Raw genomic sequence first — 14,550 nt, 5'->3', positions numbered from 1 at the left:
TCAACTTCAATCACACTATCTTCACTCGCGTGTATTGCTCTTTTCACATTCAGTTAGCCTCTACCTCTGTACACAACACCAAGCGCATGCCACTCAAACGCATGTTGATATTGGTGAGTGTGCGCCAAGTGAACCCCCAATCTGCAATCTCAACTAACATGGACACAGTCAGTCATATTGATAGCTATACTATTCATCATGATGCGCTCTTTCTTGCCGTATGACGTCCGCTGGACAGCCAAGCTACTCCGCCGCGATGTACGAAACTTCCGGGCGAAATACACTACACGATCAAAGCACCAAGGCGCCCCTGTAGACGCTGCGACAAGTAGCTCAGCGCATCAACAGGCTTGTACCAAGAACGTATCACAACTGCCGCAAGGTGTTCAGTGCAGCAATCTCTCGTCACATCATGCCGGCCAAGACAGCGTATACTCCAAACCACCCCAAAATAGTCCCGGGACTCCCCAAATCAGCAGAGAGAACTGTCCCGGTACACTCTACGACCTCCTAGAAAGCAGACTTAGGGCTACGTATGATTCTCGCGACCGCGACATGTCGCACGAAGACCGTTGGAGATTCCGCGGTAGCTGGCTAGTGCTCCACAAAGCTATCCAAGGATGTCGTCCGGACGAGAGTGACGATGCCTCCAGCATCGGCACGAATGGATCCAGTGAGAGTACAATGCTTCTGGATATGCTGAACCAAAGCACTCGATTACCTACACCCAAGGTCAGCAAGATACCAGCTGCATCATATACCCGACATGGCAGCGAAAATGACCGCTATGATTCCATGTTCGGCGATGTTCCTACACCCACAGTCACACCGTCTCCCACGCAGCTGTGGCTGTTCATCCTTGAAGCCACCGACGACACCCAGAAGATTGCACCAATGGCTGAACAGCTCCTGGGGTACATTTCGCAAGAGAAGAAAGCTTTCGACATCATCGAGCAGGTCGGAAACCCCCACAAGAAGTTTTCCGATGCCGATGACGCTCAACTCCGACTTCAACTCCGAGAATTACTGTGTCCGGAGACAATGTCGTCCAGACCATCATGCTGACTTCACCGCCAATATCCAGCACAGTCTTGGTTCTCGGCGTCTAGGGCGAATCATATACCGGGTCGGAATAGAGGTGTGCTGAAAACCCTTCGTCGGCAGCGGGCGATACCGCATTGCGAGTGGTTGCCGAAGCGGCAGAGTGGGTCTATTGGTCATGGCTCTTTACCCCTCCTGTGGCATCCAACGTACTTATACCGCTCGGGGAGCTCGACTATGCAACACCAAACCGCTCGGGGAACCACAATCTGCGACTCAAGTTCGGCGCGCATCATCGATTGGGAGGTACTTCAGGGCTGCGAGGACGCTTTTCGGGGACTGTGCAGGAGCTTGCGACATCTTTCACGCCTTTGACATCAACTTGCCAGCGCAATAACGCGCATCGTCATACATATTAGACGAAACCTCCCCCCAAACCAATTCGACCCTTCGTATGAGCAGCGAACCAAAAGGCAGCACGCCAGGATCACTTAGCCCACACAACAACTTGACCAGAGTTAACACTTACCCTCACGCCGAATTTACGATCCCGCCATCGGACACACTGTCACCATGCCCAAGTGCCCAAACTCACAACGCCGATGCCCCGGCATCGGCCAACTCCAAGGAGAATCGCCCAAGCAACACTGCAACTGGAGATGAAAAAGCTCACCGACCTCTTGATGAGGAATCTCGTTCAACGTCCATCGCCAATGACGAAGTAACCTATCCAGAAGGTGGCCTAGGTGCCTGGTCGGTTGTTCTAGGGTCATTCCTTGGACTCATCGCATCCTTGGGTATGATGAACACAGTCGGTATCTACCATGCCTACATTGCCGAGCATTACCTTGCAGACTATACCGAGTCGACCATCTCATGGATCTTCAGCATGTACGTCTTCCTGTCGTTCTTCTGCGGACTCCAGATTGGACCCATATTCGACGCGCACGGCCCGAAGCTATTGGTGCTGGCAGGTAGCATCCTGCTGTGCTTGTCAAACTTCCTGCTTGGGATTTGCACACTGTACTGGCACTTCTTCCTCGTCTTCGGCGTGCTTGGGGGACTCGGTACGTCGTTGATCTTCACGCCTGCGTTCGCCGCAGTCAGCCACTTCTTCCTGCAAAAGCGAGGCAACGCAACGGGTATCGCCGCAGCTGGAGGATCGCTGGGTGGTGTCATATTCCCGCTGGCGCTGGAGAAGCTGCTACCAAGGGTTGGCTTCCCTTGGGCGACTCGCATCATCGGTTTCATCACGCTCTTCTGCTGCATTGGTGCCTGCTTCCTGATCCGCTCCCGCCTACCACCCAAAGCTGGACAATCAGTATGGCCGGATTTTCGAATCTTCCGCCACAAGAGCTACTTCCTGCTCACGGTCGGCATCTTCATGATGGAATGGGCACTCTTCATCCCGATCACTTACCTTACAACCTTTGCGGTCAGTACTGGCGCATTCAGCCCGTCATTCTCGTACCAACTCATCGCCATCTTCAACGCGGGAAGCTGTCTTGGTCGATGGGTTCCAGGCTTCCTAGCTGATAAGCTCGGGCGCTTCAACAGCATGATTGCTGCACTCGCCATTTGCTCAGCTACATCGCTAGTCTTCTGGCTGCCCGCATCGCTACTCACCCCCACCTCCGCGGCCGAAGCTACGGCTATCAAAGCACTCTCCATTGTCTACGCGGTCTTGTTTGGTTTCGCATCTGGCTCCAATATCTCATTGACACCAGTCTGCGTCGGCCAGCTTTGCGATACGAATGTCTACGGCAGGTACTACGCTACCTGTTACACCGTGGTCAGCTTCAGCACGCTTACGGGCATTCCTATTGCGGGTGCGATCATCCAGTCCACTGGTGGACACTACTGGGGAGTGGTTATCTGGACCGCAGCTTGCTACGTCGTGGCGTCACTTTGCTTTGTGTGGAGTCGCGCACTCCAAGTTGGCTGGAAGCTGGGTGTGAAGTTCTGAGAGGTGGTGTTGGCGGCCACGTGGGTTTGCGGGGATGTTGAACGTGCAGCGACTTGCCAGCGTACTCGTCGCTGCCGTTGGAATGCGATTCGATCGCTGTAACAGGAGGATGATGCAATACGAGGGGGACACAGATTGGAAAAAGAAGGCGGGAATTGCTTTTGCGCACTTGCGTACTCGACTGTGGACGGCGGTTTCGCGTCCTCTTACACTCTTTACTTGGTTTTAGGACGATCTTTGCGGGCATAGTACACGAAGAATAAACACTCTTTCTTGCGCATGATCTTAGCAAACCAGCTCCTATTTTGAGTTTCAACGTGATACCGAGCTGGCGGATGATCTCCCGCTATTCGGAGCAGCCACCGCAGCTGGAATCCCTTGCCTGCGATTCCCATGCATCACCGCGGCTAGAATTCGACTTTTCGTCCAATCTCCACTCAATAAACGCCTGCACACTCGACAACATTGTTGCGGAAACATTGTACCCGTAGCATTGGCGCCGTCTGCGTGGCCAAGGACGACGGCGCGCAATAGCGAGGCGATGGAGGCCACTTTACCCCTGAGCCAATCCAGCTACAAACACGTGGGTCGGCTAGCGAAACGCCGCAAGCAGCACCGGGCGCACCTCCCTCCGAACATCGAGCGCGAAAGTATCGCGTCCTCCGTCGCCATTGACTTTGCTTGTTGTTCCGCCTCGCGTCCATCGCCGTCACGACGCATTGGCTCGCAGCGTCCAACAGCAAGATCTGCACCGCGCCATTGCCCCTCTATAGTTAGTAGCATCTCCGTCATTCGCGGACCGTCGCGAGCAAGCCAAGCGAAAAGACAACTGTACAACGCCTCTGGGATTCCTTCTGAGATGATTGACAACAGCAAGCGCTGTAGCCTGCAGGGAAGCGCTGCGGCGATCGCCCCAGGCGCACCGTTCCGCGAGAATGCGAGTCGTACATCTGCCGTCGACTGAATCCAGGCACCTAGCTACCCGTTTCGGGACTACAGAGAGGCGCGATTAGGTTTGTAGCACGACAAGGCACCCGTTATTGGTAATTGAACCATGGCTCCTAGCGGTAAGCAAGGCGAAATGGCACGACAACCGCGACGAGAATGACTTGATTCGTGGGCGCGCCACGATTTCAGCTCCTCCAATTTGGCAAAAAGAAGGGGAAAGGTGGGGAGCGTACTTGTCAAGCTCCTGTCGCTCTTGTAGCTTTCTTCTGTGGTGGGTACCCGGATGCTTTTCCTTACCCTGCATATTTTCTTTTGTCGCTATCCTGAACCCTGATTGTCTGCTTTATCAGGCCTTGATGTCAGGTCGCGAGCATGAAATCTAAGTCTTGCGGTTGCCTCACTAGCAGATACTCAAGCGACATGGAGCCCCCAATTCCCCGCAATATCGACCTTGATCTGGATCGGGATACGACGAGGCCGACTGCGTTGAAACGAAAGGGCTCAACACTTCAAACATCGGTGGAGGTTATGAGATGCAAGTTTGGGAAGCCAGCGGGATCACCGGAGGGCACTGGCGAGTTCAAGCCATCGAAAGATTGGACACCGATATACTATGCTGTCTACCACCAACGCGAGGCAGCGCTCTCACATTTCCTACGCGCTGGCGCAACACCGAATGATGTCGCTGGCTTGGGACTCCCACCGTTATGCATCGCCATCGCCAACGGCTACGCGAGTCTGGCGAGAATACTGTTAGATGCTGGTGCCGATGCCGATGCTGTGATCAAGACCAGCGGCGAAACAGCCCTTCACATAGCCGTCAAGAATGGCCGCAGCGATCTCATCGAACTTTTGATCCCATACGGACCCAACCTCGAGACGAAGACGAACGACACCGGCGAGACATCCCTCCACTACGCAGCGTCAAAGTCCGGATCATTGGCCACAGTCATGACTTTGCTCAAGCATGGCGCTAGCTACGAAGCGCTCAACGGTCTCGGTCAGACGCCAGCCGAAGCTGCCCTACACGCCAACAACATACAAGGCGCCGTAGCGATCATCAACGCCGCACATGGCAAGCGCAACAAGCTCGAGAAAGAGAGGGAGCTGCTGCTGAAGCACGTGAAGAAGACACAGGGCCGTTTCTCCGTAGGCAATGACCTCATCGCGGATATCTTCGCCGCAGCTTGCGATTCAGAGTCCAACGTCCTTGTGGAGGCCATCAAGAGAGATGACGCGAGCTTGGTGGAGATGTTTCTAGAGAAAGGCTCGGATCCGGATCGAGAGACCGCCAACGGCCTTCGTCCCATCTTCGTCGCATTGGAATGTGCCGGTGCGCCAGTAATAAGTGCACTACTGAAGCGCAACCCGGATCTCACCATCCGCGACAGAAAGGGCCTTACTGTACTCCAGGCCACCTTCGAGAGCCCACTAGCCCAAGAGAAGGAGACCATGTCTATCATTCTGGGTGCTCTGCTTGAGCAGGGCGCTGACGCAACAGTGACATACCCGGACGGCAAGACACTGCTTCATCATGCCGTATCTCCTCGTTTCAGCCATCCTAAAATCGCGCTTCAGCTCATCGACGCTGGCGCTGAGGTCAATGCGAGGGACCAAGACGGCGACACGCCTCTCCATCTCGCAACGCACAGTAGAGTCTGCACAGAGCTGTTGCTAAGACAAAGAGCAAACGCAGATCTTACTAATGCTGAAGAGCTTACGCCTTTGCTCAATGCTACAACGAACAGTGCAAAAGACCAGGAGCCAGATCTGGAGTCGCTCATCAAGGCATCTGACCTCCGCAAGACCAACATGAACGGACAAACAGCGCTGCATCTTGCCGCATCCAATGGATTGGAGGCGACTGTGCAGTCATTACTACGAGCCCGGGCAAACACCGCCATCGGCGACAAGAACAAGAACACGCCGCTTCTTCTTGCCGTAAAGCATCACCAATGGTCCATCGTACCACTGCTCACGATACCACCGAGCATCAACTCCTGGGATGAAGACGGCATGAGTCCTCTCCATCTCATTGCTTGCACCGTACCCAAAGCGCCGGCGACATGGAACGACATCGCCGCCATTGTTGGCCCCTTCTGCGAACGCGGCGTCAGCCGGACTACACGCGAGCGATCAGGTGCTACACCGCTCATCCTTGCCATCAAGACACTGCCGGAGGACGGCTTACCCGTGATCGAGGCCTTGCTAGCACAGAAGGCGGACCGCAAAGCGAGTCGGAACTGCGTCAACCACGAAGATCACAAGAAGCAAGATGCGCTGTTCTACGCGGTGACGACAGGCAAGCCTATCTTCGTGGATGCGCTGCTCAAGCATGGTGCCACATTCGACTTTGAAGACTGGGTACCTGCCAAGAGCAAGTTGCAGTCTTCAGTGGCGGCCGATAAGCAGATCTTGAAGCTGTTCGCACAGTACGAGTGGATGAAGCGTGCAGGGTTACTACGAAGACGGCCTAGCAATCCTGTTGCGGAAGTCTCGTCTTTCTCCACGACGTTGCCTGTCAAGGACCTTGAGCAGATGGTCGCGATGGGTTTGGATGTGAATGCTTTACCGCGATCAGCTCTGGGCGTCTCTTTGATATGCGCGGTCCTTCGCCACATTACTCTTCACCCGCCAATGCCCGCGGAGTACGTCTTGAGCATACTCAATGTGGTTCTTGATGGAGGTGCGAACCCGAACGCGGGCATTCCCCGAAGCTCAATGCGTTCGTCGTCGCCACAGTCTGCGCCAGAGTCAACGCAGACCTCTATTCTGACGCAGCATCCGCTCACCTTCTTGCTTGAAGAGTGCCCGGAAGTCGCATTGGATGTCCTGATGCTGCTGGTAGTGAAGGGTGCGCAGCTTACTATCGCATCTCCGTTTTCCAACGGCCGCTTACCACTTCACTCGGCGGTTGTGGCGCATCGCTTTGATGTGGTGCAGGAGTTCCTGCTGCACGGGGCGGACGTGAACAGTATCGATAACAAGGGACGAACACCACTCTTCATGGCCGCTGAAGGTGGGGATTGGGAGATCTTGAACTTGCTGCTTCGAAGCGGCGCCAGCATGGACACGCTCGATGTAGAGAACAACACACCCTTGCACGCCGCAGCTGTCGGTGGCAATGACAAGATTGCCTCCTCCCTCCTCCTTGAAGGCGCCAAAGCAAATGTAAAGAACGTGGCAGGCCTGACACCCATGGCATGTGTAGGCGACAACTATTCCGAGGAAGGTCGGAGCCTAATCGTAGCCATGCTCAAAGAAGCCGAAGAGAAGGAGCAAAAAGACAAGGACGACCAACAGAAACACATCGAAGCAACCGCCGCGCACGAAGCCAAGATCCAGCAGCTAAAAGATGACGAAGCGAAAGCAAAGCTCCAACAAGAGCAAGACGCGCTCCTCCGCATCCAAAAAGCCAACGAAGAAGCCGCAGCTCAACGTCTCCCCCAGCAACAACACCAACAACAGTCCCTCCCCGCCCCAATGCCCACATCACCACCACAACCCACAACGCGCAAGCCCTCCTTCCTCTCCCGAAAGACCTCCCTCTTCTTCAACAAGTCCAAAGCTGCGACCCCACAACTCCCTTCAGATACCCTCCCCAAACCAAAACAAGCATCCCTCCTCCGCCTCCGCATCAACACACCACCCACCAAGTCCCAATCTCACCCAAACTCCGACCTCACGCCACCCCCCGTCATCACCAACCGCGCCATCCCCTCCCCCCACATCCTCGCCAGCCCCGACTTCTTCAGCACGGAGTTCAACAATATGATGGACCCAACACGGCCTGTTATCGCGTTGCCGGCGGCGATACAGCGGCGCACGACTGCGGCGAGAGTGGATAGTGGGTTGAGTGAGAAGCGGGGAAGTAGGAGTAGTAGTAGTGTGATGGGAATTTTGGATTTGGAGATTGTGAATGAGAAGCTAAGTAGTCCGAAGGTGGTTCAGAGGGAGAGTGGAGGGGAGTTGGCGGATTGGTTGGCGTTGACGAGGTTGATGGATGGGTTGTGAGAGGTTGACGTCTCTTTTCTTGAGATTTGACGACTTCGTTTTTGTTTATACCAGATCTTTCTTCTTTTTTGCTTCTTCGATATTTCATAGCTTTCACGTTGGCGATATCCTTGCGGCATATCTTGGAGTGCGCTTTCCTTTGTAGTAGTGGTACTTGCCTGGAGGTATACGATGCTAGGATGTACATGTTGATACCCGGACTTTTGATTCTGTACAATACACTTGTTGACCAATTGTCCCAGTTGGTCACCCTGTTGCAATTCAAGTGCGTACAACAATTGCTATCGAATCTACCCCGTGTCCCAAGCGTTTGAACCTCATCTACGTATGCCGTGCTCTCATCCTTCAACTTCCTCTTCCTCATCGTCATCATCATCCTCTTCCCAATCAAACGCCCCCTCCTCATCACTATCCTCCAGCAATCGATCGACAATATCATCCTGATTCTTCCACACCCGCTTCACAAGATCGAAAACCCAATCCGGCCTAACCTCCACCTTCTCCGCGGCCTTCTTAAACCGCTCCTGAACACACACCAACCCATTCTCCACGTCGTCATTCGACGGCACTTTCGTCCTAACCATCCCGAGAACATCATCCTCAATCACAATATCCAAAGTCTCGAGCTGAGCCTTTGCGATGTCGCGGAAGAAGTTATTCCAGTTGCCACAAAAAGCGTTGACAATAGTCAGGTGTTTGAGACTCTGGTGGAAGTGGTTCAAACAGTCTGGGTGCCATAGAAGAACATCCGCCGAAGCTTCAAATCGTGGGTCGTATCGAATGGTTAGGGACTCAAGTTCTGCTGCCTTCCAGCCGTGGGTGGCTGGACCCGGATTGTTCGCAGATCTGACCTGGCCAAAATATAAAGTCAGGTCGCGTAGGCTGGGGAAGCTGTCATTGGTTAAGAGTATTTCGGTGTGAACCGGTGGGGGGGTCTCTCGAGAATAGACATTTGTCAAGGTGAGTCTGTCGTCGTTACTACTCCCAACACGAAGGAATCTCAACGATAGGTGGTTGAGACATAGCTTGTTTGTTTGTGTGAGAACCTCGCTCAAGACGTATTTCGAAACGGAGGTCTTGAAGGATTGGAATCCAATAGAAGGTACTGGCATTGCGAAGTTGGTTGGGTGGATTTCGGCTCGCTGTAGAGCTCGAAGTGCAACGTCAAGGCCGATCATCATCCCGCTGTATGCGATGGCCTCCGAGCTTGCGTCTCGCTTTGAGCCCCTGGCATATGGGCTCCTACATCCCTGTAAGCGGCCGTGCTCTTCACCAACTTCCTTGAAAAGCGTTTCGTAACGGCTCCAGGCATCGATCTCGGGTTCGACGAAGGCGAAAGTATGTAATTGCTTGAATGGAGCCAAGCTTTTCGCGATGGTGGTTATCAACCCCTCTTTTGCTAAGACGTATTCCGCGACGACATCGTAATGCGCCCCATACAATCTGGGGTGTACGATGGAAGAGGTCCATACATTGCCGAAGACGGACTTGTTTTCCTCTTTCAATTTTTCCCAACGCGACTCCAGATCAGGTAGAACTATTGTTCTCAACCAGCCCACTTTCGCCTCTGAAGAGGACTCGGGAAAGAGGTTCTGTGCGTATTTCCTACTCCCAGCTACCCTGTCGTTTTCCATCTCTTCTGAAAGCGTTGAAGCGTGCGCGAACCTTTCCAACAAGGCGGTTCTGCGTTGCACCCGGAATCTGTCCTGAGCCGACATCGTACGTTCCGTGCCTTCTTTGATCGCATTATTATGTCGATGAGTTGCTTCGTCTCTGAGAGCGACAGGATTTTCGTGATATTCCTCATAACAGCAAGTCATGCGAAGAGACTTGATCGCCTGGGCTAAGGCATCCACCTTGCTGATTTCACTCAACGAACGAAGATCATGGGGACTACGAATATCCCAAGCCTATGGTAAGATATCAATGTCAGCTGTGCCGATCGTACTAGACGACGTTCCGCTCCCAGCGCAACTTGTCCTTGCGTCGAAGCCGGTGATGTACATACCTTTGCTTGAAGAGCCTCGACAAGGTGTGATTGGGCACATGCTTTGAATCGCTTGTTCACCAGTCGCATCACCGCCATTGGCGTGCCACCAGCGACCACCAAGTCTGTAATGAGGTTTAGTAGCTCGTTCGGTAGACTGCCGAGTTGCGCTTTGTCATCGCCGATATCTGCCATAACCGCGTCTGTAGATGCGGCCATTGTCGGTCCTGGAATGCTCTTTATGTGTCCTAAGGATATTAAGTATGAGGGCGAAAGTTGACATCAAAGACGGTAGCGAAGTGTGCCCAGGTGGCACAGTACATATGTACCTCCGTAGCAGTGGGGTCGTCTAGCGTGGTGCTAGCCGTCATGAGCAGACCCCAGTACCAACTCTTGGAAGGCCTTCGCGTGCCATCGTTCCTTACATCAGCTCATCACTTATCGTGTTGCGCCTTTGTCATATGAATCATATGCGATTGCTAATCGTTTTTGTTCTCGAAGTTGAAAGCAGTAGTACAGTGTTGCAATGTTGCTTCTCGGATAGGTGTGCGGTGGCTAGTACCATGCGCTGGTAGGAAAGTCATCAGTACATCAGCGACGCGACGTGACGATGCTTGGGGACTTCATCGGTCATTCAAACAAGTATGGTGTATCATGGTAAAACCAGGTATAGATTGAAATAATTCCCTTGTCCCATATCATGGCTGCATACAACCGAGGGGAACCCCACACTTTCGTAAATGCTCAATACGCCTGCAATGCCCAAATAGATACACGCCCAGCCCAGAAATCTTCAAAAATATCATACGCTCAAGGCAGCAGGAGCCGCCATCTCCTGCGGTGGGACGGCCACAGTTGCTTCTGGCTCCACTTCAGGCACCTTGACTCGCTTGGCCTCAGGCTCGTCATCATCCCGTTCCTTGCGCTTCTCCTTGCGCTCGACAGCATCGCTCTCCGGATTTGCTGCTTCCTTGACCCGAGCGCGCTTAGAAGCGCGCGATTCGTTCTGCGGTATGCCCAGATGCTCGTCGACAACGTTGGCCTGCTGTAGCAAGTCATCGACGTTCTCCAGGCCCAGCGCCTTGATGCAGTCCGTGTAGCACTTTGACTTGTTCATCGCCTGATACGCTTTCTCCTTCCCTGGTATCATCTGACTGAGCAGATACTTTGTGTTCCCCCACCGGTTCTCTACTTGTAGCGCGAAACGCATGTATTCGGTGACAACGGTCTTCCACTGCGACTTCCACTCGTGTGGCCCGCCTTCTGGGTCGGGTCGGAACACGCTGGGGTTCTTCTCGGCTGCGGTCGCGATCATTGCGCCGTCGACGTTGAACTCTTCCGCGAGCTTGAGGGCTTCGGTGCGCGATATGACGTCGCCGTTCATCAGGCATGCGACGCCTGCTTCGTGGCATATCTCTCCAATCATCTTGAGTTGGTCTCGAATCGCGCGCTCTCTGGGTCGCATGGGTGTGGTTCGACAGTGCACCGTGAGACCCGTGATGCCCGTGCGAACCAGTCTCTTCACCAACGCTGCTGTCTCTTCTGGCGTGTCCAGGATTCTGATCTTGACGCTGATGCCGATCTCGAATGGCTTTCCCACTTCTTCCACGAGGCTTGTCAGAATGTTGCAAAGCAGGTCTGGTGTCTTGAGCAACGCCGCGCCCATGCCACCTGAAGTCGAGAATGGCTTGGGGCAGCCAGAATTGACGTCAATGCCTGCAACATCCGCTGCGACCATCTTGGCTGCCTGGACTGCCAACTCCGGATTCGCCGTGCCAATCTGATATATGAGCTTTCCCTTCTCCAGCTCCGGATGTATGCGGTATAAGACGCTTTCGCGATTCTCGGGATCGAGGGTGGGGTTTTTGATCTTCGAAGTCGGCAGGCGCGAGAACTCCAGTGTGTTGGTGTGCGGGTTCAGTCGCTTCGTGGTGCCAATCATTGCGCGATCGATGGTTTCGGGTCCCCAGACCAAGTCGGCGCCGTACTTCAGCGCGAGGAGGCGTGAGGGCAGTTCACCGGAGCGCACCATGGGCGCAAGCACCACTTTGCCACGGTAATCGACGCCATTCTTGGGAATAGGCACGCGGGCGGGCTCGTTGGAGGCCATGACTCGTGTTATCGATCGTGATAGGGTTCGAAGCATAACATGCCTTCACAGGAAGAGGGCGGAGGATTGGGAAGTGAGTGGGGACGGAAATCGTAGCGGCGTTCTGAAAGTCCGGCGCACGTGCCTTCGTGGGTGGGGTTAGCGCGGGGGCGTCACTGCAGGTACAGCCTGACAGCCCTCACCATCTCCTTTACATAGCGAACTTTGCTGGACATCTCAGAGAAGACACCGAGGATCAGGCTTCTGCTTGGAGTATTAGTGCGGGGTTTCGAAGTTGGTAATCAGCTTTCACCTGCAACCTTCTATCAACTTCGAATCCTTTATGTCCTTTCGCGAGATCGCTGATTTATACAAACACGAACTCCCGCTCCTCGTCATTGGCCTCGTCAGTATTGCTATCTGCTCGGGTGTTCCCCTCGGCATGATTTCCATCAGCTTGTTCCTCCTCCAGAATACTCTCTTCGTTGTTCCCACAGTCCAGCGGATACACATAAGCATCGCCTACAAATTCCCAGATTTCCGGTTCGCCGTCCACAGCAGCATTGACTTTCCTGACCACGTGCAAGATCGGCGCTCCATTCAGCGCTATCAGAAGATCACCAGGTATCACGCCCGGAATCGTCGAGCTGAGATGCCCCTTCTTGGTCTTGAAGAGCTGCCTGAAACTGACCTTCTGCATGGCCTCCATGAACTTATACGCGTTTGCACATTGGTCTTCTGCTTCAAGAAACTGTTCAGAAACGTCTGTAGAGGTGCTAGACTCAAGGCATACATGATCTGACTTTGCTCTGCTTAAGTTGAATACATCAGCAGGTACCGATATATGCAAGAATGACCTACTTCAGGGTTGTTGGGTTTACATCAAGGCCTCTCAGTCGCCGTCCCATTGTCTGGAAGTCAAGATACCAATCGTGTTTTATAGTCTGGTCTAGGTAACGCCCGGGCTCTTGGTTGTCCACTAGCGCACGCCAGTATTCTTCATGGATTCCATCGCTTCCAATTCCAGCTCGTGGCCGTGTCAACGTGGGATCATTCATACCAGCAGCGACCGTCTGTTCCCAATTCGCGATAGCCAGCAGTTTTTCTCTCTGTTCTGATCGGGTATTGTGTTGGCTAGAATCAGGGAATGGCATCATTGCGAACACCTTGACGACTTCATCGTGTATTTTGCCCGTTAGCACCAGTTGTTCTTGTTTCACGCTTGGTCGCCAATGTAGCTTCTTCCTGATAGCGGCGTACCGAGAAGGTCTCTTGCGTTCATAACCCGCCTGAGAATTATTCCAGGGCGTTGAGCGATGGAGATCTGGTACCCAAGATGGTAGACCTTGGCGTTTGTCAAGCGCGAATGCCCAGCCGAGCCACATCCACAGCGTGCTATGTTCGTGCTTCCAAGCCATCTCCAATATGAACTTAGCGGCTCGAGTAAATAGGTCTTCGACTGAAAAATACTGTATCGCCGGATCGAGGCAAGTATATCTTAAATACCTCGGATCCATCAAGCCTAGCAGTCCTAAGACACGATCCTCAGGTCTGAGACATACTAGCGAACGCGACATGTTCATTGCGAGAGCCAGCATATGGATTTGATGGCCGGGTGGATTGTCAACGTCTTCGCTCCAACACAGCTGCACGACGGTTCGAACACAGAACATCGAGATTCTCCATAGCCCTCTCGCCATTCCAGTACGTACAGGCTCATCACGCAAAGGCAAAGGATTTTTAACTCCATCGAATTCTTTGTCAAAGAGTTGGCAAAGCACTGCATCCTTCATCGCGTTCTCCATGAGTTCCCAGCTGCATTTACTGTCGCCGCAGAGGAAGGTGACTTCTCGCGCTAATGCCGCCTCCTGTAGGACCCATAGTCTTCCAAACCAATCGTTGAGCACGAGGTGGCACAGCGCGGGCTTTGCATCCAAGGTATCGAAGGACAACTTCCCATAAAGTTCGTCAATGTTTCTGTGCTGTTGCCCTTCTTTCTCATCGCGCAGGTTCTCAAGAAAACGGAGAGCGTCAGGAATGCGGTCTTGGTGCTTTGTAGTACCAAGCCAAATCCAAACCTTTTTCGTTTGCTTGTAGACGCGATTCATTTCACGGATCTGCACCATCTTCTCTTCACGGTCTGCTTGGTTGATGCAGATGGCGTCAATCCAAATTGGCCGCACTTGTCCACCATCTCCGCGGCGAGCAAGGTACGGTAGTGCAGTATACAAATTGCGATGCACTTGCATAGCGCAACCGTTCAGGGTAATGCGGAGACGCTCAGAGTCAGAGCCCCAAACATAGGACAGCGCATCGAATTCCAAGTCGGACTGGCCGAGGCCAACCGTTTGTAGCCTCCAGGTATGGCCGTCCGCGGTCTTGTTGGAAGCGGCAGTGAGCAGGCGGATAGAGCCTGCGGGTAACGGATCGTAAACGAAAGGTGGTGGTTCTGCCATGTTGGATGCGGGAAGAGACAAGTGGAGCGTTGTGTTAGAGACTGGGTAT

At 53.5% G+C, this 14,550-nt stretch overlaps 5 protein-coding genes across 5 annotated transcripts; 2 read left to right on the top strand and 3 right to left on the bottom strand.

Moving 5' to 3' along the window:
- Positions 1 to 198: 198 nt before the first annotated feature.
- J4E85_008948 (uncharacterized protein) lies at positions 199 to 3,007 on the top strand (the record flags this gene model as incomplete). Its single annotated transcript, XM_051473172.1, has 2 exons — positions 199 to 1,028; positions 1,624 to 3,007. 2 exons carry the CDS (start codon positions 199 to 201, stop codon positions 3,005 to 3,007), a joined length of 2,214 nt encoding a protein of 737 aa, XP_051322835.1.
- Positions 3,008 to 4,375: 1,368 nt separating this feature from the next.
- J4E85_008947 (uncharacterized protein) lies at positions 4,376 to 7,969 on the top strand (the record flags this gene model as incomplete). Its single annotated transcript, XM_051473171.1, has 1 exon — positions 4,376 to 7,969. One exon carries the CDS (start codon positions 4,376 to 4,378, stop codon positions 7,967 to 7,969), a length of 3,594 nt encoding a protein of 1,197 aa, XP_051322834.1.
- A 338-nt stretch (positions 7,970 to 8,307) lies between these two features.
- Positions 8,308 to 10,175, bottom strand: J4E85_008946 (uncharacterized protein; the record flags this gene model as incomplete). Its single annotated transcript, XM_051473170.1, has 2 exons — positions 8,308 to 9,675; positions 9,978 to 10,175. 2 exons carry the CDS (start codon positions 10,173 to 10,175, stop codon positions 8,308 to 8,310), a joined length of 1,566 nt encoding a protein of 521 aa, XP_051322833.1.
- Positions 10,176 to 10,758: 583 nt separating this feature from the next.
- On the bottom strand, positions 10,759 to 12,066 carry J4E85_008945 (uncharacterized protein; the record flags this gene model as incomplete). The annotated part of the gene is made up of 1 exon (XM_051473169.1): positions 10,759 to 12,066. The coding sequence occupies one exon, from the start codon at positions 12,064 to 12,066 to the stop codon at positions 10,759 to 10,761; it is 1,308 nt and encodes a 435-aa protein (XP_051322832.1).
- Positions 12,067 to 12,412: 346 nt separating this feature from the next.
- Positions 12,413 to 14,501, bottom strand: J4E85_008944 (uncharacterized protein; the record flags this gene model as incomplete). The annotated part of the gene is made up of 2 exons (XM_051473168.1): positions 12,413 to 12,821; positions 13,552 to 14,501. 2 exons carry the CDS (start codon positions 14,499 to 14,501, stop codon positions 12,413 to 12,415), a joined length of 1,359 nt encoding a protein of 452 aa, XP_051322831.1.
- Positions 14,502 to 14,550: the final 49 nt, after the last annotated feature.

The sequence above is a fragment of the Alternaria conjuncta genome (genome assembly GCF_024043145.1).
Source record: "Alternaria conjuncta strain BMP 0040 chromosome Unknown scaffold_15, whole genome shotgun sequence".
NCBI classification, from domain to species: domain Eukaryota; kingdom Fungi; phylum Ascomycota; class Dothideomycetes; order Pleosporales; family Pleosporaceae; genus Alternaria; species Alternaria conjuncta.
The sequence above is the reverse complement of the archived record's forward strand: the minus strand, read 5'-3'. Positions and strand labels throughout refer to the sequence as shown.